The 24,033-nt window shown below is 44.7% G+C and overlaps 1 protein-coding gene across 1 annotated transcript in view; it reads right to left on the bottom strand.

The window, feature by feature from the left end:
- Positions 1 to 6,719: 6,719 nt before the first annotated feature.
- The window catches only part of LOC141145772 (phospholipase A2 inhibitor gamma subunit B-like), a 31,489-nt gene continuing 14,175 nt past the window's right edge, over positions 6,720 to 24,033 (bottom strand). The window contains exons 3-6 of the mRNA XM_073632651.1: positions 22,514 to 22,549; positions 19,348 to 19,488; positions 13,568 to 13,714; positions 6,720 to 6,983 (exon numbers count right to left, since the gene is read on the bottom strand). Coding sequence (XP_073488752.1) covers positions 6,817 to 6,983; positions 13,568 to 13,714; positions 19,348 to 19,488; positions 22,514 to 22,549 — 491 coding nt within the window. The 3' untranslated portion in view covers positions 6,720 to 6,816. The remainder of the gene's footprint in view (positions 6,984 to 13,567; positions 13,715 to 19,347; positions 19,489 to 22,513; positions 22,550 to 24,033) is intronic.

Below are 24,033 nucleotides of genomic sequence, written 5' to 3'. Positions count from 1 at the left end.
GTTATTTCACAAAGTAAATGGAAAACCCAGATTCATAGATGTCACCACTTGATCCTCTTAGAGACCTTTAACAAAGTCTAACTAAACCCAATCACTCATATTTATGAAAACTTTAACTTTTGAAGGTAAAGTCATTTAAAAAGTTATGGTCAATAAATTTGAATCTACGCGTAAGAGGGGCTTTGTGGTTGGCTAGAATTGGCACCCAGAGCACAAGTCCCTACCCCCACTCCTGTCGTGCTAGAACACTTCCCCTTCTACTAAGGCCAAAGCCTCCGCCATATTGTCTCCCACTCCAGAGGCCTCCACATGACATTCCCACCGTTGACCTTTATATCTGAATGAAGGAATGTCCACACATATGAGTAGTAGAATTGCATGCACTTTACTGAGGAAATTCAGTGAATGGCATAACAGTCACATCAACATACATTCCGAAGTCACTTGACGATACATATTCAATCACATTTAGTGGACGGTATGCAGCAGTCACATGTGCAAGCATTTGCAGCACTCTTAGCAGCCATCTGCCCCTACCAAGCTCTCCTTCCACCTGGGGTCATTAGTACTTACAGGACTGTATTCTCTGTGGACACCTTCTTTCTAGGTACACCTCTCCGGAGAACCTCCAGGGGAGCAGCCTCATTCAGGGAACTTCACGTGCTAGTTACTTTTGTGCTGGTGTGGTGTACTTGGCTGTGCACTCGGACTCCTCCCAACCAGTGGCGGCCTCTCCATTAGAGGCATAGGGGCGCCGCCCCCCTAATCCATGCGCCTGGGCCCTAATCTACATGCAGGGCGCCGAACGCATGTATTTTAATGGGGTTTTTTTTGTAGCATGTGTTTAGAGCCTGAGGCTGAGAGCACTGCGCCCTGAGCCCACCCAGTTTGTGTGACATTAGCGAATTAATATTCGCTAATGTTTTCTTGCTTCTCCTCCCCGCCAATCAGGAAGCAGGTCCAGAAACCCGATTGGCCAGGGAGTCTAAGGACTCCCGGCCAATCGGGTCTCAGGACCCACTTCCTGTTCGGATGGGAGGAAAAGCAACGGCCCCGGCTCTTCCCTCGGCAAGCTGGAGAGAGGAGCAGCATCAGCCTTCTAAGGTAAGGCCACGTCCATCTCCCACGAAAGGGGGGGGGCACTGATTGCCGCTGCCCATCTCCCGCGGGGGTTGGGTGGCATTAGTACAAGTGAGGGGGGGGCAGGTTTGTTTGCCACCCCCCCCCCCCCAAAATATTGAGCATCAGCCGCCACTGCTCCTAACCTGGCTTAGCACTGACTCACCTATGACATCACTACAGGAGGGCTCTAATTAAAAGGGTTCTGGCACCTGATGACACTGTCTGGTGTAACCAGACACTATTCTGTCTCAGAGCCACCTAGTGGCAGACTAGCTAACTGCACCTGCCTACAGACGGCTTTCATTAACCCCTTCGCTCCTAAGGGTAAAACAAATGTTAATGCCTAAGCACAATTTTGCATGTGTTAGTAAAACTGTACATATGTCACAACTACTTTGTGCATCCAGGTGGATTATACCGTGCTTTTTTTTCAGGACAAATTGGGCTTTTATTTGGTGGTAAATGGTAATGGACATCTCCTGACTTCCCTACATAGTCATATGACGTCCTTGACTTTGTGCGGGGATATCTGAATGATGCCTGCAGCTACAGGCATCATTCAGATATCATTCTTTCCAGCCGTCGATTCTGTGTACGATAAGAACGATCATAGCGGCAGTTCCGCCGCTTGATCGTTCTTATAGGCGACGGGAGGGGACGTCCCCCCCCCTCCTGCCGCCATCCGGTGCTTCTCCGGCTCTCCCGTGCCATCAGGGGCCCGGAGAAAGAATCGGCCGGCGCCGGATGATGACGATAGAGATTTCCGGTGACCAGATCCATCGTCCCGGATGTAAACAAAGCCGCGATCGCGGCTGTCAGCATGAGATCGGTGAATTTTTGTTCTCATGCTTTCCAGCCTGTAGGAGAGATGTGGGGTCTTATTGACCCCACATCTCTCCATAAAGAGGACCTTTCACAATAGATTCCTATTACAAGGGATGTTTACATTCCTTGTAATAGGAATAAAAGTGATAAAAAAAATGTAAAAAAAAGTCTAAAAATATAAAAAATTAAGTACTGTAAAATAAAAAAAAAATAAAAACAATTAAAACGCCCCTGTCCCTGGTAGCTTGGGCTCAGAAGCGAACCACACATGTGAGGTATCGCCGCGTGCGTTAGAGTGTGTGCATCAATTTTAGCACTAGACCTCCTCTGTAACTCTAAACCGGTAACCTGTGAAAATTTTCAAAGCGTCGCCTATGGAGATTTTTAAGTACTGAAGTTTGGCGCCATTCCATGAGTGTGCGCAATTTTAAAGCGTGACATGTTAGGTATCTATTTACTCGGCGTAACATCATCTTTCACATTATACAAAAAAATTGGGCTAACTTTACTGTTTTGTTATTTTTTAATTCATGAAACCGTTTTTTTTTTTCCAAAAAAATTAAAATAAATTTGAAAAATTATTGCGCAAATACCGTGCGAGATAAAAAGTTGCAATGACCCCAATTTTATTCCCTAGGGTGTCTGCTAAAAAAATATATATAATATTTCGGGGTTCTGACTAATTTTCTAGGAACAAAATGATGATTTTTACATGTAGGAGAGAAGTGCCAGAATAGGCCCGGCAAGGAAGTGGAGAACTTGCCCAAAATAGTAAAAAAAAAAAAATAAAATAAATGTAGCTGTATATTTCTTGTTACTACCATAACCTTCCACCAAAGAACAACCCAAAATAAATTCTCCTGCTCTGGATGATCTCAGCGATACCACATATGTGTGTGTTAGTTCTTGTTTGTACCCTTACATATTGGCCTAAATTGATGAAGAAATTCGATTTTTAAAATTTTTATTGGATGTGTTTTATAGTAGAAAGTAAAAGATATTGTTTTTTGTTTTTTGTTTTTTTTTCAAAATTGTCATTCTTTTTTTGTTTAAAGTGCAAAAAATAAATTAAAAAAACGGAGAGGTGATCAAATACCGCCAAAAGAAAGTTCTATTTGTGGGGGGAAAAAAGGATACATTGCTTTTTTTTTTTTTTCAAAATTTTTTGTTTATAGTGCAAAAAATAAAAATCGCAGAGGTGATCAAATACCACCAAAAGAAAGCTCTATTTGTGGGGAAAAAAGGACGTCAATTTTGTTTACATGAATGAAAAAAAAAAAACACTTAACACTGGCAGGGGTGATTAAAATGATCAGCTTTTATTTATTCATGTAAAACCTTTATCTCAAAAGGAAAAAAAAAAACTGATTGATGTAGCTGATTATAAAGTGTGAGCTTGCATTTGGCATAATGTCCTCTTGGACTTCACCTCGCATGCAGCCGCGGGGGGGGCCGCGCTGGGGCGCAATCTGTCACCGGACACAGCCGATAAGTGATCAGTGTTCTGGCCCGCTGCCGGTACCATGTGATCGCTGTGACCAATCACAGCAGATCACATGGCAATTGTAAACAATGGATGGCTTCCTTTCATGCCATCCACATAACTCCCAACATTTTGAGATGGAAATGAGGGACACCTACTAGCAAACATATGTAGGCATAGGACACGCCCCCTGCCACGCCCTTAAAGGGGACATAACCCAAAAAAAAAAGGGTTACCTTATATACTCGAGTATAAGCCGAGTTTTTCAGCACATTTTTTTGTGCTGAAAATGCCCCCCTCGGCTTATACTCCAGTCAAGCACTTTTCTGCAGCAGAGAATGACATTTTCCAAACCAAATTTGAGGCCCCATATCTCGGGGCCACTTGGTGTTAAGAACCCCAAATTCGGTGTGCAAACCCAGTGCAACTAGCTCTACAACATATCTAAAGCTGGGGTTCCTAGCACCAAGTGGCTATGAGATACGGGGCCCCAAATTCGGTTCGGAAAATGTCATTCTCTGTTGCAGAAAAGTGCTTGACATTTTCCGAACCGATTTTGGGGCCCCGTATCTCGGGGCCACTTGGTGCTAGGAACCCCAGCTTTGGATATGTTGTAATGCTAGTTCCACTGGGTTTGCAAATCAAATTTGGGGTTCCTAGCATCAAGTGGCCCCGAGACACAGGGCCCCAAAGTTGGTAAACTGTGTCCATGTGCAGCAATGTCATTTTGGGACCCTTTGGGTCCAGAGACCCCAAATTTTGGCTGCAGTTAGGGGGCATCTAGGAACCCTTAACTACCAAGTTTGAAGTTCGGGGGACCTATGGCTGCAAATGGGCACAGTGAGGCTGCAAATGGGCACAGTGAGGCTGCAAATGGGCATTGTTGACCCTCTTTTCCAGTTACAGTAGCTGTGCATTTCTCACCCTCGTCTTATACTCGAGTCAATAAATTTTCACAGTTTTTTGTAGTAAAATTAGGTGCCTCGGCTTATATTCGGGTCGGCTTATACTTGAGTATATACTATTTTATTTAAATCCACAAGTACTTTTTTTTACCACTAATATTTCTTTATATTGGCTTTTTAAATTGACAAATGCAGCCATTTAGAATTTGGATGAAAGGTTTTAGCGCTGGGAAACACTTTTTGAAAGATAAAAAGTGCATTTTATATACAACTATATAGATCAGAGCAAAATGAGGGACAAATGAGGAGGAATGAGGGACAGAGGGACATTGCTCCAAATCAGGGACAGTCCCTCGAAACCAGGGACAGTTGGGAGCTATGCATCCATTGTGCAATTGTGTCGCAAGCTGTGATTGGTCACAGTGAGCACATGGTACAGACTGGGCCTATCACAGCTAATCACAACAACACACACTGAATAAATCATTCATTCAGTAAAAATGGTTGCTTATACCAATAAAATTCACCGGTATAAGCAATCATAATGTGTAAAAAAAAAAGAAAAAAAAATCTTGATTACTTCCCCAGAGTAGTTCAATGTTACTATAGTAAGTGTTCTCTCAGTGTTCAGCTCGCTTCTACACTGCTGGGAAGAAGGGGGGAGCGAGGGAAGGGAAGCTAAAAGCAGATTACATTTAAACTTTAAAGGCATAGTACATCTTTACCAACTCTGGGCACAAAAAAATGTTTACCTAAATAATTCCATGATAGCCGCAAAAGGATATAAATCCACTCGTGTACCATTTGCCAACCCAGGTATTGCCTTGGAAAAGAAAATAAGACCAAATGGTGCATTCCAAAAAGAGACAAAGTGTCAGACAAGTGAAAGCTGCTTCAGCCCGGCCCTAACGCGTTTCACCCCACCCACAGGGCATAGTCATGGACCTTCATGGTTAAGCCCTGTGGTTGGGGCGAAACGCGTCAGTAATGTGGCCTGGACGGTGTCATGTGTCGGGTGTGGCCTGGATGGAGCAGGGGTGAAGCCGCTTTCACTTGTCTGACATTCAGGCTTCTTTTTTGGAGTGCAGCGATTGGTCTTTCTTCCTTTCCACGCTTGCATATTGAGCCGGGACGGGTTTTTCTACGCCGGCACCTTTTTCAGTGTGAGTCACCGGACCCAATTGGGATGGGAACCTGTAGCGGCACCCCAAGTTTTCTCATTTTATGGTCACAGATATTACTTTCAAAAAGTAGCAGTGACATCATCACTGTGCTGTACATAGCTTGTGCAGAGCTGTGGGAGGGGCCTATCAGGCTCCACCCATTACAGGCTGCTTGCAGAAAACCACAGGAGGGGGAGACAAACCAGTCACCCTGCTCAAGTAGAGGAAGAGAGAGAGAGAGAGAGCAGAGCTGTGGGAAGGGCTCAACAGGCTCCACCCACTACAGGCTTCCTGCAGGAAACTACAGGAGGGGGCGGAGACAAGACCAGTCACCCTACACAAGGGGAGAGAGGAGAGCTGTGGGAGGGGCCCAGCAGATTCCACCCACTACAGGCTTCCTGCAGGAAACTACAGGAGGGGGCGGAGACAAGAACAGCCACCCTGCACAAGGGGAGAAGGGAGAGCTGTGGGAGGGCTCAACAGGCTCCACCCACTACAGGCTGCCTGCAGGAAACTACAGGAGGGGGCGGAGACAAGACCAGTCACCCTGCACAAGGGGAGAGAGGAGAGCTGTGGGAGGGCTCAACAGGCTCCACCCACTACAGGCTTCCTGCAGGAAACTACAGGAGGGGGGCGGAGACAAGACCAGCTACCCTGCACAAGGAGAGAGGGCAGCAGTGACCAGTCTTTATCTGCACAGAGGTAAAATCTCACACTGGATTACTGCACAGATCTGGAAGAAATACACATAACGCAACAAGGGGTCTATTCATAAAAAACTTTGCTGTGTGAATGTCTCAGCATTTGCACAGTTGTTACAGGATAATCCTCATAATTTTATTGAATACGTGTGTTTCCGATTCATGAATAATCCCCATAATGTGTTTATTAAGAGTATTTTCTCTGATCATCAGCTCCATCTAGTGGCCATAATGGTATATTTTCCTAATTACTACATTTAAGGAAAATACTGTATCATAGCCACTAGATGGAGCTGACGATCTGAGGAAATACACTTTTGAAACACATTTTTGGGATTACTTATGTTGGCTGTGCGAATGTCTCAGCACATTTTTTTTTTTTTATAAATAGACCCCCAAGGTTCAAGTAAGACATGTGTCTCTTGTATTTAGACAAGTTGGAGTTCAGAGGAAGTTTTGACTATACATACAAATTAAATTACAATGGTTGTCATTTGCTCATTCAATAAACGAGGTTGAATCCAGGCATGAGAATTTTTTTATAAGCACCTCCCATGGTCCTTATGAATTGTATGTGGAGGTGAGGGCAAGGTAATTCTGACATGGCAGAGGGGGGCTCAGCCCAGATAAATAACCACGAGGAAGGCAGCGAAGGATAGCGAGGACGTGATCTGAGAACTGTGATTGTTGGAACATCCCCCATAGCACTGCGTCTTTATAGCGTCATTGCCGAGGTCCAGACCGCAGGCCGTCTGTGTCGCGCATCCCGCCATGGCGATGGAGTCTGTGGAGAGACATAGTAGCCATTCAGATTGTGATGTAATAACATTTAGATACATTTGAAAAATAAACTATAGTCAATCCATGTAATGTTTATTTTACACTGATAATTGGGCACTCCTTCAGTCTTATACAGTTGTCTCGGCTCCTCTCCTGGACTGAAATGGGTTTCTCTGATTTCACTGCACACTGTGAGCTTCTCACAATATGCATTAGAAACCGCAGGGTGATAGAACACCCCCCCCCCCCCCCCCCCCTCCCCTCAATTCCTGGCTGCAAGATGTTCAGCATTAGACATGTGCACTGACAAAAAATGTGTTCATTTTCATTTAATTTGAAAAAAAGAAAGAAAATCAGTACAATTAATAACTAACGAATAATAACTAACTATTAAGTTATAGGTATTGGAATTTCCTTTCAAATTTGACTGTTTGTGAACGTAACGAATACAAATCTGAAGTTACGAATTATCCGAAATAACGAATGCCGCATCTAAACAAATGGAATGGAACAAATTAATAATAAATAATAATAATAAAAAGGTTTTATTATTATTATTGTTATTTATTATTATTAGATCGTTACATTCCATTCGTTTAGATGCGGCATTCTTTATTTCAGATAATTCGTAACTTCGGATAAATTCGTACTCGTTACGTTCACAAACAGCCAAATTTGAAAGGAGATTCCAATACCTATAATTTAATAGTTATTATTAGTTAGTTCGAGTTTTAGGATTTTCAGATTTTTTCACTCTTTTGAATGTTCAGATTTTCATTCTTATTTTCGGATTTTCAAATTTCTAAATTTCCGAAATTCCGAAATTCCGAATTTTCGAATTTCAGAAATATCGAATTTCCGAACTTCCGAATTTCCGAACTTCCGAATTTCCGAAATGTCGAATTTCCGAAATGTCGAATTTCTGAATTTTCCAATTTTCAAAATTTTCTAAATTCTGAAATTTCGAATTCCGAAATTTCGAATTTTCGGAAATTCGGAAATTTCGGAAATTGAAAAATTCGGAAATTCAGAAATTTCAGAATTAACGAATATGTTAAAATTTGTTAAAAAACGAATTCGGAACTAAACATGTCTATTCAGCATCATCTAGCTCTTTCCTACCTACCCTGACTGTCCCCGGCCCCTTTTATTCATTGGATTTCAGTCCTTTCAATCATGGAGGCTCAGCATCACATTTGGGTGTTACCTGGAGCGCTCCACTTAGACCCCCATACACACTATTAGATTTTCTGCAGATCTTTGTTTTCAGATTTACCAAAACCATGTAGTGCAAGGGCCTGCCTGATTGCATACAAATTTAAACTCTTAAGTTTTGATCTCCTATTATATGGTTTTGGTAAATCTGAAGACAAAAATCTGCAGAAAATCTAATGGTGTGTATGGGGCTTTAGGGACACTCACTCCTCCAGACTGACATCCACCCAGCAAGGCATTCTGATATTTGCATAACTCCTCCCAAGAGTACTGAGGGAGGGTGCGGTGGTGTTTTCAGGAAGCTACACTATATTACCAAAAGCATTGGGACGCCTGCCTTTACAGGTGCATAGCTCCCAACTGTTCCTGATTTCGAGGGACTGTCCCTGATTTGGAGCAATGTCCCTCTGTCCCCCCCATTTGTTCCTCATTTTGGTCTGATCCATATAGTTGTATATAAAATGCACTTTTTATCAGTGTTTCCCAGTGCTAAACCTTTCATCCAATTTCTAAATTGCTGCATGTGTAAACTTTATAAGCCAATATAAAGGAATAGTAGTGGTAAAAAAAAAGCCCTTGTGGATTTAATTAACCTTTTTTTTTTTCATTTTTTAAAATTTGTTAATTCTCCTTTAAGGGGGTGTGGCAGGGGGCGTGTCCTATGCCTACATAAGTTTGATAGTAGGTGTCCCTCATTCCCATCCAAAAAATGTTGAGAGGTATGTACGCATGTGAACTTTAATGGCATCCCAGTCTTAGTCCGTAGGGTTCAATATTGAGTTGGCCCACCCTTTGCAGCTATAACAGCTTCAACTCTTCTGGGAAGGCTGTCCACAAGGTTTAGGAGTGTGTCTATGGGAATGCTTGACCATTCTTCCAGAAGAGCATTTGTGAGGTCAGGCACTGATGTTGGACAAGAAGGCCTGGCTCATAGTCTCCGCTCTAATTTGTCCCAAAGGTGTTCAATCGGGTTGAGGTCAGGACTCTGTGCAGGCCAGTCATGTTCCTCCACCCCAAACTTGCTCATCCATGTCTTTATGGACCTTGCTTTGTACACTGGTGCGCAGTCATGTTGGAACAGGAAGGGGCCATCCCCAAACTGTTCCCTCAAAGTAGGGGGGCATGAAATTGTCCAAAATGTCTTGGTATGCTGACGCCTTGAGAGTTCCCTTCACTCGAACTAAGGGGCCAAGAACAACCCCTGAAAAACAACCCCATACCATAATCCCCCCTCCACCAAATGATTTGGACCAGCACACTGACACACAAGCTTAGTCTGGGGCATGTCTTTTTGTGGATTTTATTTGCAGAAAACTTGAACAGGAGAGGGATAAGGGTCCAGAATACTCCAAAACTACACCAGAAATGAACAAACAGTGCAAATCCTATAGCAGCAAGCACACGAGAGTCCCAGGTCTTACTCGCAATGTCTCAGAAACTTCCACACAAAACTCTTTAGTGAGAGAGAGACAAGAATATCCTTCTCCAGACCAGGACTCCCAAAGCAGGTCACTTTGCAATCTTTTCCCCAGCCCAACACCAGCCGAGGCCCAAACTGCAGCTCATGTCACACACTAGCTGCCTGGGACAGCAGCCCCAGAAGAAGAGGAACCCTTCCTAGGAGGAATAACACTTTACTCAGACCTCCAAAACATTTATCACCTCTCTAGCCACCTTCTGGGTACCCTCCTCCCAGGGATTTGCTGGGGTCTGATAAATATTCATCACACTATGGTTGATCCTCCCATTCTATGTTCTGAAATCTTCTTCCAGACGCAGACAGGAGAGATCAACCACCAAGCTTAGGAAACCCTGATCAGGCCTAGCAACAGATTACCATGTCACTGAGTACAGTGAAGCCAAAAATTAACTTTATATCTATGATATAATTGTCAGAGGCAAAGCGTAGTGCAGCATTTCTCAACCAGGATTCCATTAAACCCTTGGGTTCCTCTAGAGCAGCCTTTTTCAATCATTTCAACAGAGGAACCCTTTAACTAAGTTTCTGGGCTCAGGAAACCCTCTGCTAAAAATTCCTATATCTACAACTCATGATACCATAGTGTGATGTTCACTGGGAAGATACCTACTTGTGGTCATTGGGAAGAATTGCCCACTTACAGTCTAAAACCAGGCGCCCTACCATTTAAATTTTACTAGTTAGGGGGTGGTGTCATGTCCTCAGCTCTGAGGGGTTCATGCTGGGACTTATTTAACTTTTGGGAGGGTCCCAGCATTAACCCCTGAGATCTAAGGATGTGACCCCCCAAAATTGAAGGACTACAAGTCCCAGCATGAACCCCATGAGATCTAAGGATGTTACCCCCCCAAAAAAGAAGGACTACAAGTCCCAGCATGAACTCCTTAGATTTAAGGACGTGACTCCGGGGGGTGGCACATCCTCAGCTCTGTGGGGCTCATGCTGGGACCTGTAGTCCTTCACTTTTGGGGGGTCACATCCAATCCATTGCCTGGCCTCACCTCAGAGTTTTGAGAGCTTCCCTCAGAGCATGCCAAGCCCCCGAATAAGATCAAGTAAGAGGTGGGTGGAAAGCACTAGGCGTGGAGCGGGGAGGAGGAAGAAATTAAATCCTCCTCCACTTTGAATGCTGGGGCCTTGACCTCACTCTGCATTAGGGCGGGGACTGCTGTCACTGATTGCCAGACACTAGGCACTGAGGCCCTAGCAACCAGTGGGCAGTAGCATGCCAACAGTTCCGATTTTCCCAGGACATTCACAGGATTTAGACCCTTGTCCCGTTTTTACGCTGTCCCGGGAAAAATCATTAGAAATTGGCATCTGTCCCGACTTCCGGAGAATCGTCAGAGCCCCCGCTAGAGGTCCAGGGCCGGCACTGGTGATGATCTCCGCCACCATTTTACAGAAGACCAGCTCTCGTGGAGCCCGGTCACTTGCCACCAACCCCCCGCTCCGTGGCCTGCTGCCGGTCTGTGACCTGTTGTGGGAAAGGCCGTGGGGCGGAGGGTTGGCGACATCTCCATTTCTTCTGGCAGCCACCCGGGCTCCACATGTTGTTTCTTCCCCTCGGCAAATCGGGCTCAGCCTCCACAAGTGCTGGTCTTCTGTAATGGCGGTGGAGATCAAATCATGCATTATCAATCCGACGAGAGGCAGAGCCAAGGGACTCTGCTGGGGGCCCCTGATGTAAGGAGAGACTCTGCTGGGGGCATCTGATGTAAGGAAGGACTCTGCTGGGGGCACCTGATGTAAGGAGGGACTCTGCTGGGGGCACCTGGTGTAAGGAGGGACTCTGCTGGGGGCACCTGATGTAAGGAGGGACTCTGCTGGGGGCACCTGGTGTATGGAGGGACTCTGCTAGGGGCACCTGATGTAAGGAGGGACTCTGCTAGGGGCACCTGATGTAAGGAGGGACTTTGCTGGGGTCACCTGATGTAAGGAGGGACTCTGCTGGGGTCACCTGATGTAAGGAGGGACTCTGCTGGGGGCATCTGATGTAAGGAAGGACTCTGCTGGGGGCACCTGATGTAAGGAGGGACTCTGCTGGGGGCACCTGGTGTAAGGAGGGACTCTGCTGGGGGCACCTGATGTATGGTGGGACTCTGCTGGGGGCACCTGATGTAAGGAGGGACTCTGCTGGGGGCACCTGGTGTATGGAGGGACTCTGCTAGGGGCACCTGATGTAAGGAGGGACTCTGCTGGGGTCACCTGATGTAAGGAGGGACTCTGCTGGGGGCACCTGATGTAAGGAGGGACTCTGCTGGGGGCACCTGATGTAAGGAGGGACCCTGCTGGGGGCACCTGATGTAAGGACGGACTCCGCTGGGGGCACCTGATGTAAGGACGGACTCTGCTGGGGACACCTGATGGCATCCAGTGCAGGCGACGTGGCAGGTGACATGCTCAGGGCTCCCACTGATTCTGCATTACGAGGAGTTGAATTAAATAATGTGCTTCAATCATCCTGACACCATAACAACCATGGTGCTGGGATGATTGAAGTGCTAACACCAGGTGTTTGGAGTATTTTTATCTGCTGATTGTTAAACTTTCTAGAATACACATATTTCTATTGTTGTGTAGGATGTGGGCCTGCTGTCCCTCCCTCTCTCCCTCACTCTTCCTCCATCCCTCGTTCATCTCAGACGGTAACCACACCACCTTAGAGCTACGCCCACTATTTCGCTGAAACCATGCCCATTTTTACCAAGTGGGAGGGGTCAAAAAGGAAGTGGGGGGTCTGGCGCCCCCCCATCCTAAAACTTCACCAGCCGCCCCTGGTCTCAAGTCTTTTGCAGACTCTAACAGGTTTTTTTCTAAGATTGTCCTGTATTTGGCTCCATCCATCTTCCCATCAACTCTGACCAGCCTCCCTGTCTCTGCTGAAGAAAAGCATCCCCATAACATGATGCTGCCACCACCATGTTTCACAGTGGGGATGGTGTGTTCAGGGTGATGTGCAGTGTTAGTTTCCCCCACACATATCGTTTTGCTTAGAGGCCAAAAAGTTGAATTTTGGTCTCATCTGACCAGATCACCTTCTTCCACATGTTTGCTGTGTCCCCCACATGGCTTCTCGCAAACTACAAACTGGACTTCTTATGGCTTTCTTTCAACAATGTCTTTCTTCTTGTCACTCTTCCATAAAGGTCAGATTTGTGGAGAACACGACTAATAGTTGTCCTGTGGACAGATTCTCCCACCTGAGCTGTGGATTGGTCTAGCACATAAAATCCCAATGAAATACGTTTTTTGGTTGTAACATGACAAAATGTGGAAACTTTCAAGGGCTATCAATACTTTTTCAAGGCACTGTACCTAAAAAAAAAAATCAATGGTGTCAGTGGGAACGTATCTGAGGGGCAGAAATTTTTTTTTATTGCTCAAGGATTCCCTGGCAACCTCTGGAGGAACCCTGGTTGTGAAACCCTGCTCTAGATGTTGCTAGAGGTTCCTAATGCACGGAGCAATTTAGATGCATTTCCAATAACATCATTGACATTTTTAGCTATCTGTAAGAGGGGGATTCTCCTCAGTGACAGATGTAAGGAGCATTCTTCCCACTGACCATCACGCTTATGTATAGTGAGCATAGGTGTGCACAGCCTATTGCATTAAGGTGTGCACCCCAAAGCTCAACCACATATGTGTGTGTGTGTGTGTGTGTGTGTGTGTGTGTATATATACTGACAGTGTCAGTAGGGCAGTGGACGGTGTCAGTAGTTTTTAATTTTTTTTATTTTATAATTTTTTTACAATTTTATTTTTTTTATTTTATTTTTACAATTTTTTTTAAGGAGCTTTGGTGAGATATCAGGGATCTAAACTGGGGGATTCTGCATTACTCCAGAGATCTATTTTTCTGTTTTATTACAGATCTGCCTTGTACTCACCAGCGCCCCCCAGGTGTTTGTTGGAGTAGGTGAAGCACTGTTGCTCGCTGCCACGGCATTTTACGGACTTGTATTCCTGGCACGAGTCCGACGCAACATTAAAACATCCCATACAGGTCAGGCCGTTCTCAGACTGCTCACTGATCACTAGGAAGAAAAAAACATGGGAGAAATGAGAAGCAATGCCATGGCTTTTACTAAAATGGTGTTGTTCGGAAAAGTATTTGAACCCTTAAGGAATCTTCTGGATCATGAGATGAATGTCACTTGGAATGTGATCTTCATCTCGGTCATAATCAATACTAACCAGCATCTTCAAGTGCCAAATCTCAACTTGTGGGTAAAAGTGCTCGAAAAATCCAAAAGTGAATGCACATCCCTCATATCCTCACAAAAACTGAAGACCCCATTTTTATTATTTTTTTTCCAAAAAACGTTTGAGCGCATAGAAAACATTGACATATTTTGATTAAATTTAAAATAAAACAGCTACAAGGAGCTACAAATTACAAGGAGATACTTCTAAACTATAGAAAATTTGAATATAAAATCAATGGTGCAAAATTAAAAATAAATTAAAAATGAAAAAATGAAATAAAAAGTAAATTAATTAAAATTAAATTACTATAAAAATAAAATTCATTAAATTAAAATTACATTAGTTTAAGAAAATTTGAAATGAAAAATGTCTTAAATTGAAAAGGCTTAAAAAGATAATATTATGGGCACTGTTATTACTTTATTTTTTCCCCTCAGATCCAGATCAAGATGACAGCCCTGAAATGTACACGTTCAAAAAACAAGTTAGCAACCCAGTTGTCATCTTCCTATCATTACAAGTTATTTTTAGGTTGGGTATTCGGAAGGAAGAACATAATATGAACGGAGAAACCTGCACCCAATTTCCAAAATTACCCAGTTACAGCTTTTTTTTTTACAAACGAAACAGTCAAAGTCACTGATAGAAAAACTCTGTATTTTATTTCATACCTAGTAGTACTTTTGTCAGGAATCAGCAGCAGGAATGGCCAGGCCTGCATGGCTACACTTAGGAAACTGAGACCAGACCATATATATTTAAAGTAATGTAGCACCCTCTAGTGTATGCTTGGATTAGAGCAGGCAAACCATTCTTTGGCTCACATTTTAAGCTGGTGGGTCTTAATTGCGTCAGGGTTTATTAGAGTTCAGGGCTGGGTGACTCATCCAGTGAGCTCTCTGGTACCTTTCCCTGGTCTGGAAGGTTGGAGAACCTTCTAGAACTAGAGGGTTGGGGGTTAGGAGGAGCTACCTGAAATATTTATGGGGCCTTGGCCAATCCCCAGCAGGGGGCTGGGATAACCCCATAAGTAGACATGAGCCATGCTAGCAAGAGAGTCAGGTGGAAGATGGAGATGCAGTGTTCAGGAGGCTGGGGGGGGGTGTCCTGCCTTGGACCGGGGCCTAGATGCTGGAAAGATCCTGACAAAACTCATGGGAAGAGGTCTTCCTGGAGACATGAGAGGACAGAGTGAGTAGTTCAACACTGTTGGTGGACTAACAAAGGGGGGAGACTGCCACATGTAGCCAGTCTCCCTTGAAGACAGTGGTGGGCTTAAGTCTTTAGCCTTTTCCCCCCAAGAGACAGCCAGGTGGGCTGTGAGTTGAGTTGCATCTTGATATAGTGCGGTCCTTTACCCAGCAGGGTCCCGATGCACTTACAAACACATACTAGGGCCAATTTATAGACAGGATCTGTTTAACCTACCAGCATGTCTTTGAAGTGTGGGAGGAAACCGGAGTACCCGGAGGAAACCCACGCAGAACATTCAAACTCCAGGCAGATGGTGTCGTGGTTGGGATTTGAACCAGCGACCCTATTGCTGCTAGGTCAGAGTGCTAACCACTACACCACTGTGCTGTGCTTTTCTGTGAAGTGTCAGTTGGGTGGACTGGTGTAGAGAGACAGCCAGGAGGGCTGGTGAAAGAGGCATTGGCAGCCCGGTGGGCTGGCATTGCCTGATGAAGTGGTGCTGGGATCAGTGGCCACAGAAGAAACAGGAGGAAAAGGTTACATGCTGTTTCACTACATCTGAGCTACCAGGGCTGCTAGTAATCTGACAAGGGGTCGGTCAGATCCTGCAAAGAGTGAATCAGCAGAAGCTGGCAAGTTTGTGCAGGAGGAAAGTGAAGAGGAGGTTGTATATAGATGTATATAGGAAGCTGTCCCTGAAGTTTGCTAAAGTCAAGTGGGCATTTCATAACCTCCCATCCCTATCCCAGTTGTTAACCCCCTAAAAAAACAAACAAAACAAAGCTACGGACGGTTTTCTGACTGTGTGTGCCTGTGAAGAGTTGGTGTGCCTGGCTGTGCAAGAGTGGGGGATCCCTGTTCATCTACAGCCCCTACATGGGGTGTGCTACAATAAGATTTATTTACATTGAAACTAAAACCCATCCAAACACCAGCAAGAGACACATCTCTGCCTTCGCCTTGGTCAACATCACAGAAACTATCTCCTGCAATCCTGTTCAAGACTTGCTTTGCTGACATCCCTTCTGGCTCCAGATCCTGCTTGCTGTTCCACTACATTGATCCCTGACTTCTGGCTTGGCTGACTATCCGTTCCGGTTACTGAACCCTGGCTATGTTTTGACTACGTTTGTTCTTTTTACATTTATTGTTAAACAAGTGTGATTTAAGAGATACAGCAACAGTGGCGGCTAGTGCTGTGGGGGGGGGGGATGGCAAACAAGACACCCGTCGCCACCCACCCTCCCTCCCCAGGAATGGGATCAACTGTAAAACATCGGAGCAAGAGGCGTTAGTAGGAGAGAACCTAAATACCCTCTCAGCAGCCAGCATCAGGTGGAAACTGTTTACTGGGATCTGCTGAGAAACACCTGCTTGTGGACACTGAAACTACAACCTTCCACACTGGGAAGCACAGTGCCACCAGCAGGTGATTCAGGTCCTGACAACTTTCCTAATAGGAAGTAACATGAACCCAATTCTTTCTGCAAGGTTGGATGTATACTTTTTTTTTTTATCCCCATCCCTCTAGTTTTTGTAGTTTCCATCATACCCCAGTCATCTGGTGAACTTTAGCATAAAAAACAAAACAAAAAAAAAACAAAGTGTACAAACCGAAACCGGCCTATCTACACTGCTCAGCGCTAAGTTACTTGTAGGTTATAAACTAACAGGTAGACATTACACACAAAACTGTGGTTATCCCATTAACCACTATGAATGATCAAAAGGATTTAAAAAATACAAAGATTAAAAGCTGCTGTTAAAAAAATCAATCAAATAAAATGCAATAACACAAGAAGGTCCAGTCAAATCACTGTATAAGTCCCATGTTATAACAGCGCTTGTGCCAGTCCATTAAATTTCCGACCAACGAATATATACTTCTCAATATACGTAATGATGTGATGACATTCAGTGAATAAGACTCTATAGATAGCAGGTGATCCTAATAGTTGTCAAAGTGTGCACCAAACACCCAGATCTTCACCACGTGAGGCACACTCCCCTAAGGGGTTACACTCACCAGATCTTAGTATATCACAGGCCTTAAAGATAATCCTTATGTCACTTTAAAGAAGAGTCATCAGCAATGCGGGCCGGGTTAGAGAATGTGAATCACTCCAGTCATATAAAATCATGGAAAGAAAAATTCCACCGTAGCGTAATCCTGTTTTCACATATTTATTGTAAACCAAACCCGACCCCCATACAGAACACGTACGAGCTGTTAAAATCAATAGAGTATGTAACTGAAAAACGTAGTCACCATTCCGCCGTACAGGAGAGTGTCAGTGTGGATTACACAGCCGGGCTGTTTCTTCCTGATAATATCCAGCTGGCTGTGACACGCAAACGTCACTTCCGGTCGCCGTAGAGGTCCCGCCCTGACTCGTTTCGTCATATCCGACTTCAACTGAGGGCATTAAACTTGGTTAACCACTTGCCAACCAGCAGTTGTACTGCGGCAGAATCGCACGGACAGGCGAATCGCCATCATGTTACGTCGCTCCCTGGAGCCGTTGCGAGTGCTCGGCAGTCTCGATGACCACCGGGCTCTCGCGATCGCTCATAACACGGCGAGAACCGGGATCTCTGTGTGTAAACACAGAGATCCTGGTTCTCTGAGGGGAGAAGTGACAGATCGCCTGTTCATACAAAGTATGAACAGCGATCTGTCATCTCCCCTAGTCAGTCCCCTCCCCCCTTCAGTTAGAACACACACTAGGGAACACAATTAACCCCTTGATCGCCCCCCTAGTGTTAACCCCTTCACTGCCAGTGACATTTTTACAGTAATCAGTGCATTTTTACAGCACTGATCGCTGTATTAATGCCAATGGTCCCAAAAATGTGTCAAAATTGTCAGATGTGTCCGCCATAATGTCACAGTCACGATAAAAATCGCAGATCACCGCCATTACTAGTAAAAAAAAAAATATTAATAAAAATGCTATAAATCTATCCCCTATTTTGTAGAGGCTATAACTTTTGTGCAAGCCAACCAATATAAGCTTATTGTGATTTTTATTACCAAAAATATGTAGAAGAATACATATCAGCCTAAACTGAGAAAAAATTTGCTTTTTTTAAAAAAAAATGAGGATATTTAATAAATGTAACTGAAAAGCTTTCTTTTGGTGGTATTTGATCATCTCTGCGGTTTTTATTTTTTGCGCTATAAACAAAAAAAAGCGACAATTTGGAAAAAACACAATATTTTATAATTTTTGTACAAATATTGTGTTTTTTTCAAAATTGTCGCTCTTTTTTTGTTTATAGCGCAAAAAATAAAAACTGCAGAGATGATGAAATACCACTAAAAGAAAGCTCTATATGTGGGAGAAAAAGGACGTCAATTTTGTTTGGGTACAACGTCGCACGACCGCGCAATTGTCAGTTAAAGCGACGCAGTGCCGAATCGCAAAAAGTGCTCTGGTCAGGAAGGGGGTAAAATCTTCCAGGGCTGAAGCGGTTAAAGTCGGATATGACGAAACGTGTTTTTCACTTACAGGTTCTATTGATTTTAACAGCTTGTGCGTGTTCTGTAAAGGGGGTCGGGTTTGGTTTAAAATAAATGTGTGAAAACAGGATTACGCTATGTTGGAATTTTTCTTTCCATGATTTTATATGACTGGAATGATTCACATTCTCTAACCCGGCCCGCATTGCTGATGACTCTCCTTTAACCACTTCCGGACAGCCGCACGCCGATATACATCCTAACTTTGTAGAGGAATATCGTTGTGATGGCAGCAGCTAGCTGCCATAACCCCAGTATCCTCTTTTTCAGCCGGCGGTCCGGTTTCCGATAACAGTGGTCTCTGCGGTGGATTCGCCGCGAGATCACTTTTATCGGCGGCAAGAGAGGGGGCCCCCCCTCTGGTGCCCTCTGCCGCTTACCGGAGCTGTCGGCAGTGGCGGAGGCGATAGGATCCTCTCACGTCAGTGGCATGGAGATGAGTGAGGGGACCCCACCATTGCAGAGCGGAAACAACGTCAAAACGTCACTTCCACCCATAGCTCTTAAAGGGCCATTTTTTTAAAATAATTTTTGAAATGACAACATGTCAGGCACTATAATGATTTTTTCTGCTGCACTGCACTAACTTAATCACAGAAGATCAAAAAAATGATCCTGGGGGATGTACCAGAACTGCAACTTAGAGTGGAAGTGTGCCTACAACTGGCTTTGACAGACTGCTAATGCTGTGGAAGTGCGGGTAACAAGTTTTCTATACTAACACTGGTTGTTGGTAGACCTCACCTGGGGGTCTTGGAGGTGAGCAGTTGTCGCTCACGCAGCATTGGTTGCTGGTCACCATTCTGGTATATGAGGTCCTCAGTGTGATGACGTTGGAACATTGATCTGAGCTCCCGCAGGCCCTCATAAATACCGAGGTGGGCACTGAAAATGAAAGAGGCAAACTCAAATCCACAAACATAAAGGGAACACAAAAAGGAACATTCACTGTGTACTGTTCACCTTGACACACATCTACTAAATTATTATTATTATTTTTTTTAACTTTAGAAATGCAGCAAAATCTAACAAAATGCTGCAAACCTTAAAATGATTTTTTCAAGTATTTTATGATAATTGGACCTTTACACATTAGTCCTTTGTAATATAACGTCTTCCTTCCTTCTGACTTTCTTTGCGTGTACTTTGAAAGCTATTATCATACCCAAACTGTGGAAACATTGCTGTGCTTACTTTCATCCTGTCTGCAGTCTTCACTTTACAGAAGACAAGAGGTCTACTAGCGCACCTACCTGTTTGTGAAGGAACTATAGTTGGCAGGCCTACCAGTGCTTGGTTACCCCTAGGTCTTAGTACACAATGCTATAGTTCCTGGTCAGACGTCACTGGGACCGAGTGAAGATAACAGGAAAGGTTACCTGAAACCTAGGTTTGCCAAGCGAGAGTTATGGTCACTGTGGAAGAGTAGTCCAGAGGCTAGTAGTGGTCTGGGAAGGCAGTAGCTGGTAGCATAATCCAGAGAACGATTCAGGGCAGGTAGCGGGCATTTGTAATCCAGTAAACAGTCCAAGGTCAAGGCGGGTGGCAATCTGATAGAAGAAGCCAAGTTCAAGGCAGAGGTCAGCAGCAAGGGAATCCAAGACAGGTTGACAGGCAGGGATCACTGGCGAAACTAACAGGGTTGCAATGGTTTCCCTAGGCCTTGGCATTTAACCACTATGGGTGACCAAGATGGCGGGAAGGGGGCCAGCTCGGTTTACACTGCTGCGACCACAAAGTTGTGCAACTTGATTGGGATTTCCTTGCAACTTCCTTTGCAAAAGCTTGTGATTTCCTTAGGACTTCCTTGCGACTTTTGTGATTTAACATTGTAGTCCATGGCACTCAAATCACACCAGAGTTTGACTTGAGTTGCTTTGGGACCCCACGATGGGAGTAAAGGGCCCCCGGGATCAGTGTGAAGGGCGCTGGGCCCGAAAGGGAAAAGCCCCGGGCTCAGAGGAAAGGGCCCTGAGACCGATGAAAAGGGCCCCGGGGTCAGGGGCCCTCTATGGTTTCTTGCACCAGGGCCATGAAGGTTCTAGTTACACCTCTGGCAGGGACAAATGAGTTATGACTGGTAGGGAGCCAGGAAGTAAACGCTATCACAAGCCCAGAGCTCTGTACTCTTGACGTTCAAATAGAGTGCCACGGCGGTGAAACCAATGAGGGGCAGAGGAGGCAGGGTGGCCTGGACTGACTACTTCCTAGCAACTAGGACACTTACCCGAAGAAGCATGGGGCTGCTGGCCAATCAAAGTGGGAGATGCATCAGGCCAGGAGAGAAGAGTGTCTACAGCCCACCTGACGATCAATGTCAGGTTGATTTATTTGCTGCACTGCATTCACTTTATCCCTTTGGTAACAAACTTCTGGAAGAAGGGATCTTCTGCAGAGGCTCTGCTCATCCTCCAGAATGCATACCTATAGAGATTCCTCATGCCATCTTTGTTCTCATCCTCGGTCCAGAGAGGTATGCTCTCTACAATGTAGCTGATCTTATGTGGGAACAGTCTACTTGCAGCAGTTTGTAATCTCCAGTGATTACGTGAGTGTATTGCAGCATAGAGATCACCATTTATGGGTTCTAGCAGTAAAGAAATGGAATAAAACACGTATAAGTAGCAAATGCCTTCTTAGACCTTAGTCCTTATCTATAGTTACAGTGCACACTGCAGACAGGATGGAAATAATCCGGGCAATGGGGTTACACTGCACAGGAAAGAAACACATAAAGAAGAGTTATTTTTGCAAATAAGCTTAATGTGTTCAAAAAGTACAACCGTAACTCAACTCCGGGCCGAAATGTATAAATGTGCTTCATGTATACAGATAAACAATTGATGCTCTTTGTCACATTCTGGAAGGCACATCAAATTTAATTTGTGACATACAAGGAGGAATATTGTCATTTGATATACACTACTGTATATTACCAAAAGTATTGGGACGCCTGCCTTTACACACACATGAACTTTAATGGCATCCCAGTCTTAGTCCGTAGGGTTCAATATTGATTTGGCCCACCCTTTGCAGCTATAACAGCTTCAACTCTTCTGGGAAGGCTGTCCACGAGGTTTAGGAGTGTGTCTATGGGAATGTTTGACCATTCTTCCAGAAGCACATTTGTGAGGTCAGGCACTGATTGGTTGGATGAGAAGGCCTGGCTCGCAGTCTTTGCTCTAATTCATCCCAAAGGTGTTCTATTGGGTTGAGGCCAGTCACGTTCCTCCACCCCAAACTCACCCATCCATGTCTTAATGGACCTTGCTTTGTTCACTGGTTCAAATCATTTGGTGAAGGGGGGATTATGGTGAGGGGTTGTTTTTCCAGGGATTGGACTTGGCCCCTTAGTCCCAGTGAAGGGAACTCTTAAGGCGTCAGCATACCAAGACATTTTGGACAGTTTCATGCTCTCAACTTTGTGGGAACAGTTTGGGGATGGCCCAACATGACTGCACACAAGTGCACAAAGCAAGGTCCATAAAGACATGGGTGGGCCAGTTTGGGGTGGAGGAACTTGACAGGCCTGACTTGAACCCAATAGAACACCTTTGGGATGAATTAGAGCGGAGACTGTGAGCCAGGCCTTCTTGTTCAACATCAGTGCCTGACCTCACAAATGCTCTTCTGGAAGAATGATCAAACATTCCCATAGACACACTCCTAATCCTTGTGGACGGCCTTCCCAGAAGAGTTGAAGCTGTTATAACTGCAAAGGGTGGGCCAACTCAATATTGAACCCTACGGACCAAGACTGGGATGCCATTAAAGTTCATGTGCATGTAAAGGCAGGTTTCCCAATACTTTTGGTAATATTATGTATATTATCCATCATCTGACTGTGGCCCGCATTCAACACAGATTCTATGTGACATGTAAAAATTTACTGATTTTACTGTTCACTTACCCCCGCCAAGATTCTGAGCTCCAGGTAATGAGGGGTCTGTTGAAGGTAAAAAAAAAAAATAAATCAATATTTATTTCCAGCATTTTGCTCCAGAGTAGAGTTGCTCCATTACTCATGGTCCCTCTGTAGCCTTGTAGAGCTGAGTTCTGGTTTCTACCAGAGCTTTGCTTGCATGGAGTTTGTATGTGCACTTTGTGTGGGTTTCCTCAAGGAAGGGTTGGCAAGGGCCAGTTCGAGCCTGAGGGCAGACACATTTTCTAACCCCCCACCCCACCCTAACTCCACTCCTCCCTGGAGTAGAGCAAGTCTGTGATCCTGTTATACCCCATGTATAAAAAAAAGTTTAATCTCCCATGAGATGCAAAAAAATGATATGTGGCAATACATTACATTAAATTGATTATTCTTGGCATCACAAAGAAGCCCCATATACAGTGCATCCGGCAAGTATTCACAGCGCTTCACTTTTTGCACATTGTGTTATGTTACAGCCTAATTCCAAAATAGAAATTCTACAAACAATACTCCATAATGACGTGAAAGAAGTTTGTTTGAAATCTTTTGCAAATTTAATAAAAATTAAAAATTAAAAAAATCCCATGTACATAAGTATCACAGCCTTTGCCATGACACTCAAAATTGAGCTCAGGTACATCCTGTTTCCACTGATCATCCTTGAGATGTTTCTACAACTTGACTGGAGTCCACCTGTGGTAAATTCAGTTGATTGGACATGATTTGGAAAGACACGCACCTGTCTATATAAGGTCCCACAGGTAACAGTGCATGTCAGAGCACAAACCAAGCCATGAAGTCCAAGGAATTGTCTGTAGACCTCCGAGACAGGATTGTATGGAGGCACAGATCTGGGGAAGGGTACAGAAACATTTCTGCAGCATTGAAGGTCCCAATGAGCACTGTGGCCTCCATCATCCGTAAATGGAAGAACTTTGGAACCCCCAGGACTCTTCCTAGAAAGGGTAGCCCAACCAAACTGAGAAGGGCAGGGAGGTGACCAAGAACCCGAAGGTCACTCTGACAGAGCTCCAGCATTTCTCTGTGGAGAGAAGAGAACCTTCCAGAAGAACAACCATCTCTACAGCACTCCACCAATCAGGCCTGTATGGTAGAGTGGCCAGAAGGAAGCCACTCCTCAGTAAAAGGCACATGAAAACCCGCCTGGAGTTTGCCAAAAGGAACCTAAAGGACTCTCAGGCCATGAGAAACAAAACTCTCTGGTCTGATAAAACAAAGATTGCACTCTTTGGCCTGAATGGCAAGCGTCATGTCTGGAGGAAACAAGGCACAGCTCATCACCTGGCCAATACCATTCCTACAGTGAAGCATGGTGGTGGCAGCATAATGCTGTGGGATGGTTTTCAGTGGCAGGAACTGGGAGACTCGTCAGGATCGAAGGAAAGATGAATGCAGCAATGTACAGGGACATCCTTGATGAAAACCTGCTCCAAAGCGCTCTGGACCTCAGACTGGGGTGATGGTTCATCTTTCAACAGGACAAC

The sequence above is a fragment of the Aquarana catesbeiana genome, linkage group LG05, assembly GCF_042186555.1.
Source record: "Aquarana catesbeiana isolate 2022-GZ linkage group LG05, ASM4218655v1, whole genome shotgun sequence".
NCBI lineage: Eukaryota > Metazoa > Chordata > Amphibia > Anura > Ranidae > Aquarana > Aquarana catesbeiana.
This window is presented reverse-complemented; position numbering and strand designations above follow the sequence as displayed.